The 9,719-nt window shown below is 49.6% G+C and overlaps 1 protein-coding gene across 2 annotated transcripts in view; it reads left to right on the top strand.

Annotated features, from left to right (window-relative positions):
• The first annotated feature begins 858 nt into the window (after positions 1–858).
• Positions 859–9,719, top strand: part of ADD2 (adducin 2 (beta)) — a 64,342-nt gene continuing 55,481 nt past the window's right edge. Inside the window, exons 1-2 of one of the 2 annotated variants that reach the window (XM_006880858.1) lie at positions 859–883; positions 9,388–9,604. In XM_006880858.1, the coding sequence (XP_006880920.1) occupies positions 9,422–9,604 (183 nt within the window). In that variant the 5' untranslated portion in view covers positions 859–883; positions 9,388–9,421. Of the gene's footprint in view, positions 884–9,385; positions 9,605–9,719 lie in introns of those variants that run through there. The other variant, XM_006880859.1, reaches the window with a different exon arrangement.

Below are 9,719 nucleotides of genomic sequence, written 5' to 3'. Positions count from 1 at the left end.
ATGGTAGTAACCATTGTTACATGTAACGTGGTAGTAACCATTTGCCTTTTACTCCCTCCCAAATCATGGTGACTCCATATGTATAGCTGGGCCTTTCTCCCCCTTTAACTCTGGATGAAGTTATGTTGAACCCATCAATCTGTGGCCTGGAGAACTCTAAAATGTGGGGTATGCCATTATGATGATGAGGTGGAGGAGGAGGAGAAGGATGATGTTGTACTGTCAAATTGGATCCAACTGGTACAGGAGGATATCCCCCCCCCTCCAGTGGAGCATCTGGTGGATTCAAACTGTGCACCTTCAGGATTGCAGTGCAGCTTCTTGCCGGGGTAGCCATTCTTGAGGCCTCTCTGCCTGTGGACTCTAGCACCTAAGTTCACTGCCTTAGTGAAGTGTCTTGAGGGGAATCAGAAGGCGGGGGGCATAATCCTTCCAGCTCACAGCCTCTGGGCTCACCAAGGAGCACCCATTCTGTCCACTCTCCCTCCTCCCCTCCAAAGCCTTCCCGGCCACCTGCCACAAAGGAATTTTCTAATCCTTCCCTTCGAAGGAATGCCAGACCCCAACTGTGATGATAAGGAAGCGTTCTTTAGCTCTTGGTAGACATCATTTACTTCTAACGCAGATGACAAATTCAAGGCCATTCTGAAGAGGCGCCCAGTAGACCTTAGAAGAAATGTGCTGCAGAAACACACCGAGCTGTCGGGACAGTGTTCCGGGACATACTGGACCCCCAAGACTCTGACAGCCCTTGTGTCTGTTTTCCAGATCCCTGCAGACATCTGACGCCGAGTAGATGCTGACGGCATCCTGAGGTCGGACCTGGGTGTGCGGCCACGCACTGAGGAGAGCGAGCCTTGGACGGGGCTGGTCCAGCGTCCTGGTAATTCACCAGCAGTTTGGGGGTGATGGGTAGCAGGCACCCTTTTCGCTTGGGTACATCACACCAGGATGTTTTCTGATACTCAAGCTGGTGAACTAGGAACCATGAATTGTTAACCTTTCTTGCACCCACTACCTCATTAGGAGCTTCTCATTGCCACTGGGGGGTTTTCAGAGGCCGTAAATCACACGGGAGGAAACTGCACAGCTTTGTTCCATGGACCAGCTGGTGGGTTTGAACTGCCTGCATTTGGGCTGACAGTGCAACTCATTAACCCTGGAGGTCTCTAACCCAGCCTCCAGCAGCTGCTGCTGTTGTTAGGTGCCATCAAGTGGACTCTGACTCATAGTGACCCTGTGTACAACAGCTCTGAACCCTGCTCTATCCTGAGCCATTGTTACGTGCTGTCGAGTACCACTCATAGTGACCCTAACCCTGTCCTCAGCCACCCCCATCACCTCTGATATACCTGAGCCCACCCACTGCTGCAGTCACTGTGCCAGTCCATCTCGTGAAGGGGCTTCCTCTCTTTCGCTGACCCTCCACCTTTCCAAGCGTGATGTCCATGTCCAGGGAGTAGCTCCTAACAATATGTGAGACAAAGCTTGGCCATCCTTGTCTCCAAGGAGCACTCTGGCTACACCTTCTCCAAGACATACCTGTCTGTTCTTTTGGCAGTCCGTGAGATAGTCAGTGCTCTTCTCCAACACCACAGCTCAAAGGCATTGCTTTCTTTCCTGTCATCTTTATTCATTGTCCAGCTCTCTGATACATACATAGCAAGGGATTGAAAACACCATGGCCTGACTCAGGCGTACTCCTCTAGCATTCCTTCCCTGAGAAGTGAATGTTCACCGTGCAGCAAGACAGTGCGTCCCGCATTCCCTTCCTGAGCCAGGAATCATTCCCACCATTGTGTCCCCAGAGGTTATAGGGAAGGACCGAATCCCTCTTCCACGCGGCCGCCTCACAGCTATTTGGCGACAGTGTGGTGGGGGGGGAGGCATGCAGGATTTTGTCCCAACAGCCCTGCTGATTATTTCTGCTATCCTGAGCAAGCCCCGTAGCCTTTGTTTATCAGCAAACTGAGACAGTCATGTCTGGCAAACTGAGCGCTTCTGGGAATTATGAAATTGAATTATGAATACATGTTTGTCCAGATTCCTGCCTGGTTCCAACACAGGCAGATCTCCTCGGGCCACTGGCATCTTTAACGCCTCTTTTTTTGGTGTGGTTGTTTTTTTTTTAATGGTCTGCAGGCTCGCGTGCTTTCCACCGTCTGATCAGAAAACAGTAGGCATTCCTATCAGCTTATTCTGGATGTCCTTTTTGTTAACACAGCTCAGGATTGAATTAGGTTTGGGATTTCTTTTAACTAAAACATATAATTACAATAATTGAATGTGCACCTGTTTACAATTGGATCCCCCACCTCTTGTTGCTCAAGTTCCTAACATTAAGAGCATGTAAATGACACATCATCAAAGCAAATGCTTAATAGGGCTTATTATGCAGCCAGGCATGTTTGAAGCACTCCACGTACACCGACAAGTCTGCTCTTCACAATGGTCTTTCAGGGCAATGAAATTGTTGTGACCGCTGTTTTCCAAGCAGGGAAAGAGGCACAGAAAGGTTCCATAACTCATCCAAGATCCACGGCAAGTCAGTGGCATAGCTGAGATTTTAAGCTGATAGCTGGCTCCAGAATCTGTGCTTTATGAGCTCTGGTGGCCTAGTGGTAAGTACTTGTGCTGCCAACACAAAGGCACACAGTTCGAATCTACCGTCTGCTTTGCAGGATAAATGTGGGTAGTCTCCTTCTGTGCAACCTGCTGTCTCCAAAAACCCACTGAGGGTTCAGCTGTGAGTCATTTCCGACTTGATGGCACATAACAGCGATAGAATTACCCTTCAGACAGCCTTGATCATCCACGTAACATCTTCAGAAAGGAAGAAAAGGGTGCGATGGAACTCTGGTTCACAAAACTAAAGGGTCTGTCTGCAGCCCCACTCTTATAACAGAGGGACCACGGTGTCTCTCCGATAGCCCCCTTTGAAGATGCCCTCCAGGGGCCAGGCTCTGAGAAGGAAAGGCAGGTCAGCAGGTGCTGCGAGATGCTGTCCTTTGGCCCCAGAACTTCATGGTTCCTCTTGGCAAAGTAAAATATGGTGACAAAATGTGCAAAGAGCTGGAGTCAGAATAAAATGGGGAAAACTCACTTGGCATTTCTCATGCTGAAAGAAAGGAAAAACAAATTCAAGCCTCAACTTGCAATATGGAGAGATGCTATGGGCAAAATTTTTAATGATTGAGGATACATCAAAAGAAGATGGAAGGAATACACAGTGTCACTACACCAAAAAGAGTTGGTCAACCCTGAAGATTTCCAGGAAGTACTATATGGATGGTGAAGAGATTGAGATAGTTGACCATTTTAGTTTGCTTGGCTCCACAGTCAACACTCTTGGTACCAGCAGCCAGGAGATCAAGAGACAAATTGCATTGGGAAAGTCAGCTGTCAGGGACCTCTCCAGAATACTGCAGAGCAACGATGTCAGGTTGGAGACTAAGGTGCATCGGATCTGGGCATTGTTGTTGTTGTTGTTGTTATGTGCCATCAAGTCGCTTGCAACTCATAGTGACCCTATGTACAACAGCCCTAAACCCTGCTCTATCCTGTGCCAGTCGCACTGCCTCTAACACACCCATCCCGATTACCCCAGTCACTGAATCAATCCACCTCATAGAAGGTCTTCCCCTCTTGCGCCATCTCTCCACCCTCCCAAGCATGATATCCCTCTCCAAGGACCTGTCCCTCCTTACAACATGTCCAAAGTATGTCAGACGAAACCCCAGAATCCTTGCCTCCGAAGAACAGCCTGGTTTAACCCTCTTTAGGATGAACCTGTTTGTTTTCTTGGCAGTCCATGGTATATTCAATACTCTTCTCCAGCACCACAGCTCAAAGGCATCAATTCTCCTTCTATCCTCCCTAGTCATTGTCCAAATCTCCAATGTGTAACAAGTGATTGTAAAGACCTTAGGCTGTATCAGACGCACCTTAGTCTACAGAGTGACACCATTGCTTCTCAGTACTTTGGAGAGGTCCCTACGAGTAGACTTTCCCATCACAATACGTTTTTTTATTTCCTGGCTGCTGGTGCCAAGAGTGTTGACCATGGAGCCAAGCAAACTAAAGTTGTTAACAATCTCAATCTCTTCACCATCCATCCTGATGCTGCCAATTGGTCCAGTGGTGAGAATCTTTGTCTTGTTAAAATTGAGTCTCAATCCATATTGAAGGCTCCAGTCCTTGACCCTCTGCTGCAAGTGCAGATCTGGGCTATAGTCTTCCCAATTATGTGCTATGCATCGGAGAGTTGGAAAGCGACTAGGGATGATAGAGAATTGATGCCTTTGAGCTGTGGTGCTGGAGAAGAGTATTGAATATACCATGGACTTCTAGGAGAACAAACAGGTTTGTCCTGGAGAAGGTGAAGCCAGAATGCTTCTTGGAGTCAAGGATTCTGAAGCTTCATCTGACATACTTTGGGCATGTTGCAAAGAGGGACTGGTCCTTGGAGAGGGACATCATGTTTGGGAGAGTGAAGGGATGGTGCAGGAGAGGAAGACGCTTGATGAGACGGATCAGTTCTGTGATTGGTGTGGTGGGAGTGAGTGTGTCGGAGATGATGAGGTTGGCACAGGATAGAGCAATGTTTAGGGCTCTTGTACATAGGGTCGCTATGAGTCGCAAGTGACTTGATGACACATAACAACAACTATATGAACAAGAGCTCATGGTAATAAAGTAGGAAGTTCAAGCTTCATTGAAGGCATTGGCAAAAAATAAGGCCTCAGGAATTGATGTGATACCAATTGACATGTTTCAACTAATTGATGCAACCCTGGACATGCTCACCAGTCAGCGCCAGAAAATGTGGAGGACGGCACCTGATTGACTGGAAGAGATCCCAGTTTGTTCCAGTCCCAAAGAAAGGTAAACCCACAGCATGTGGAAGTTATTAAATAATATCCTTAATACCATGCAGCAAAATACTGCTGAAGTTCCTCCAAAACCAGCAAGAACAGTCCATTGACAAGAGAACTGCCAGAAGTTCAGGCAGAAGCAGGATTCGGAAGAGGCTGTGACACCAAAGATAAGATTACTGATGTCAAATGGATTCTGGCTGTAAGCAGAGAGCACGGGAATGGTTATTTGTATTTTATTGACTATGCAAAAGCATTTTATTGTGTGGATCGTTACAAACTATGTCTAATATTGAGAAGAATGGCAATCCCAGAGCACTTAATTGTGCTCATATGAAACCTATACCCAGACCAAGGAGACAAAAGTCCTCACCACTGGAATAATAGCTAACAACATGCTAGATGGATGGAGAAAGGATTGAAGTTCTTGATGATTGTTCGCCTTACTTGAATCAACAATCAACAGCCTTGTTGTTGGCTGGAGATCAGGAGATGTGTTGCACTGGGCAAGTGTGCCGTGAGGGATCGCTCAAAAATACAGAGAAGCGATGATGTCAGTCTGAAGACTAAAGTGCCCCTGATTCAGGCCTGATCCACTCTTTTCAGTCACATGCTACACATCTGAGAGCTGGTTAATGAAGAAGGACTGATAGAAGAACTGATTCCTTTGAGCTGTGGTGGTGGTGAAGAGTCCAGAACATCCCATGGACCGCCAGAAAGAAAACAAATATGTTTTGGAGAAAGTGTAACCAGAGTGCTCCATGGAGGCAGAGATGGCAAGGTTTCATCTCTCATACATTGGACGTGTTGCTAGGAGAGGGTGTTCCTCAGAGAGCAACATCATGCCTAGAAAGGTGGCGGCGGGTCAGTAAAAGTAAGACCCCTAATGAGACGATTGACACAGTGACTGCAGCGGTGGGCTCGAGTGTGTCAGCGATGGTGGGGATGGCACAGGACAGGGCTCAGGTCTGTGGTTCACGGGGCTGCTATCAATTGTTCTCAGTGGTACCTAACAGCAACAGTGCTTTGTTTGCTGTGCCATTGAGCAAAAACCAACTCTGCAGCAGGTTTTCAGAGGCTGTAAATAGCACAGGAGGAAAGTGCTTTATCTCCAGGAGCAGCGGGTGGATTAAAATCAAGGGCCTTTGTGTTGACAGCTCTTTAGCCATAAGTCCACCTGCTTCTTCTGGGAGAAGGGAATGGCTTTAGGGCGTTCATAGACCTGACCTCGGAGAACTTAGCCAGTCCAAAGGGAAGGGGAAACACCAGTCTTTCCCCAACTAGACAGCAGGGGTTTAAGTCTGGAATGCTCGGCCACAGGCTCTGTGGTCAGAGGCTCCCAGCCTCCAAGAATCTGAGTGTCGAGCTTCGTGTGGAGTTGGTGGGACTGGAGTCATTGGGCACTTAGGCCTCAGCTCTGTCCTATGCTCACATTCAGCATTGGAGGGTGTGGTGAGTTGCTTGTGGCTGTTTTAAAAATAACAACAATGCAGGGCTTTGAAAGTGCAAAGGGAGGTTCATTTGCCTTGATGAGTCACTCTCCAGGAGGAGAGAGGTAGGGTGCAGGGAGTGAGGCCTGTGCAGCCCTGCCTGGCCTGGAGATCTGGTCATGACTGTGTCTCAGAGGCCCCACACACACTCATCACGGTCGACCTTGTGTTCCTCTACCCTCCTATGTTCCAGAGATGGGCCTGGGAGAGGGGTGCAGCCCTTTGGGGGCAAAGTTACTAACCCACACAGGAGTAATGTGAACCCATACGGCAATTGCCAGTTGGTCACGTGTGCCATTTCCAGATGTTTCTCTCCTGGCATCTGGCTTGAAGACGAGTTCTGGGAGAGGAAGCAGGAAGAGAGTCCCTGGCTTTAGGAAATTTGGATCATCCAACTTTCTGCCCTTTCTGTCCCTCTTCATGTCAGACAGAGCCTGCCCCGTCAGAGCCACACGGAATCCCAGAGGTCCTTTGGCTCACCTCTTATTTGGAGGTGAACACAGGGAGACCCGTTGTCGTTACGTGCTGCTGAGTCGGAACAAACTCCTAGCTGACTCTCCAGTGGGTTTTCAGAGGCTGTAAATAGCTCAGAAGGAGCTTATCTTTCCGTCTTGGAACAGTGGGTAGATTCAAACTGCATGACTTTGGGTTGGCAGCCCAGTTCCATGCTACTAGGCCACCAGGGCTCTGTGGAGGGAGACCTGGAAAGGGAAAGTGACTTGCCAAAGCCGTGTACCTGGCGATTGTTGTCAGGTGCTGTTGTGGGGACTGTGACTCGTAGCAACAATGCTGTGAACTACAGCTCTGAGCCCTGCCCCGGCCACACCATCTTCACAGTCTGAGATGTTTGAACCCATAGTTACAGTCACTGTGTCAGTCCAGCCTGTCGGGAGCCGTCCTCTCTCTGACCTTCCACTTTCCCAGTGAAGGACTGGCCCCTCCTCACAACATGCCCACAGCATGTGAGTTGAAGTTTCGCCGTCCTTGCCCCGAAGGAGCACCCTGGTTTCACTTCCTCCAGGATAGACCTGTATGTTCTCTTGGCTGTCTGTGGGGTGTGGGGTACTCCTCTCCCACACCAGTGGAATGACGCCTCAGACCTTAGCTTTCAGCCCTACGAGGAACAACCCTTTGCCTCAATTCTCCTTTCTTCATTTAGATGAAAGGAACATGCCTAGCAGTACTAAGTACTACACCAGCCACTCTAACACTCCGCCAAATTGGCTTAGAAAGACTTCTTTATCACACACCCCACGCCCACCCACCCCATTTCCAGCAAACTGCATTTCCTGTTCCCTTACTCCCTGCTGTCCAGCATCTCATTCTCACAAAGCTCGGGGTTATGCTGCCTGGAAGAGACTGAGCCACAGGAAATGACTCATGATTGAAAAAGACCTGCGAGCAAAGGCAGAGGGTCAGAAAAAAGAGAGGAAGATCTTCAATGAGACGAAGTGACACAGTGACAGCGACAAATGGGCTTGAACATGACGGAGGTGGTGAGGACAGCTCAGATCAGATCTGTTGTTCATGAGGGTCAACTCAAGGACACCTAGCATTAATAATAATAGCAAATCAAATTCTTGATTCCAGGGTCTTGGTTTGCAGCCTGTGGTGAAGGAGTGTAAGTTGGTGCTGCCTCAAACCTGCATGCCAAGTGCAATGCAAAGTGGTGATTGATATTGGGGAGCAAGGGACCCAAACAGCATAGGGACCTTAGGTCAAAAGCTATTCTGTGGTGTGTCAAGTAGAGACTGGTGGCCCCAAATGTCCAATACCTGGGGCAGAACCCTTCCATTACATGTCACAGCCTTTCACATTGAGCCCAGTGGTAGTTCAAGCCTGGCTGCCTTTGGAAGCGCACGGGGGAGATTTTGAAAAAGCCTTCTGTCCAGGCCACATCACAGGTTAATGCCACCGTGCCCTGCGGCATCAGTGGTTTGTAAAGCTCTCCAGGTAATTCTGTGTGCATCCAAATCTGGGAACCACTGTCTTAGGCTAACCCTGGGGCTCTCTCTATGTGCCTGTACATGGATGGTGCTGTTTGCCTGTCTCCAAAAGGTAGAATGGAAACAAAAGTCCCCTGGATTTGTCTGGCAGAGGGGCCCCACTTCTTTGTGGCTTATCTATTTCTCCATCCCCTACAGAGAGAGTTCCAGAGGGTGGAGTTCCAACAGCAGATGGAATAAGAGGTCACCAGCCAGGCATGGACAAGAATCTGCTTTCTAGGGCACCAGCAAGCCCTCCTCTTGTAATGAGTTGCTGGACAGAGAAAGCTAAAGACGGGGACAAGTGGGACTGCTGGGGATAAGTCCTCGTGAGGGTGATGGACAGACAGAAATGGGCCACCAGGAAGTCAGTGGAAAGAATAGACAAGGACCCCACCTCCTACAGAGTGGACGTTCTCCTCCTGTGCTATTTGCTGTCACTGGAGACCCTCTGGAGGGCCAGCTGTGAGTCAGTTCTGAGTTAATGGCAATGAGATGAGATGGTGATATTGCATTTTAGTTCACATCTTAGATGAAGTTATGATTCTGAGCACGTAGCTTTGTGCTGTGGAGGTCGATATCAGAACCTCAATACAGTCTGCAAGGCAGGTATCCACATGGGACACCATGTGTCACTCCAGCCGGAGGGTGACCTGGGCAACTAGCTGGGGAAAGAGTGATGGACACTGAGCCCTGTACCGATATCTTAGTCTAACAGTGCTGTAAGTTCAACTGTGGTTAAGTGTCCAACTGCTGCCACAAAGGTGGGTGGTTCAGACCCATTCAACAGCACCAACGAGCAAAGGTCTGGCAATCAGCTTCCTTAAATATCGCCTCTGAGCAAACCCCATGAAGTACAGTAATCACACCAGGTATCGCTGTGAGTGCAGAAGAGGCGAGGCCCTTGTAGGTCTCCTATAGCTTCACATTGTGCCTGCTCAGTGGCAGCTCTGGGACTTGGCACAGACCACCTCAGGCACAGGTTCACCCCCAATGAGATTAACCGGGACGCCTGCCTTGCTCCCCGCCCCCTTGCAGGGTTCCAGGAGTGCCGCGCAAAGCCACCAAGAAAATGAGCGAAGAGCCTGTCCCCGAGGCCACCTCCCCGCCACCCCCACAGGGACAGCAGTACTTCGACCGCTTCTCGGAGGAGGACCCTGAGTACCTGCGCCTGCGCAACCGTGCGGCCGACCTGCGGCAGGACTTCAACCTGATGGAGCAGAAGAAGCGGGTCACCATGATCCTGCAGAGCCCTGTGAGTGGATGCCGCTGGACAGACCTGGGGAGGGGACAGCCAGGGGTGGGGAGAGGACAACCAAGGGTGGGCAGGGGACAGCCAGGGGTGGGAAGGGGACAGCCCGGGGTGGGGA

This window comes from Elephantulus edwardii, unplaced genomic scaffold, assembly GCF_000299155.1.
Source record: "Elephantulus edwardii isolate Elephantulus edwardi_28Jun2011 unplaced genomic scaffold, EleEdw1.0 scaffold00011, whole genome shotgun sequence".
Lineage (NCBI taxonomy): Eukaryota > Metazoa > Chordata > Mammalia > Macroscelidea > Macroscelididae > Elephantulus > Elephantulus edwardii.
Note: the sequence above shows the minus strand (reverse complement) of the source record. Positions and strands in the feature narration are given on the sequence as shown.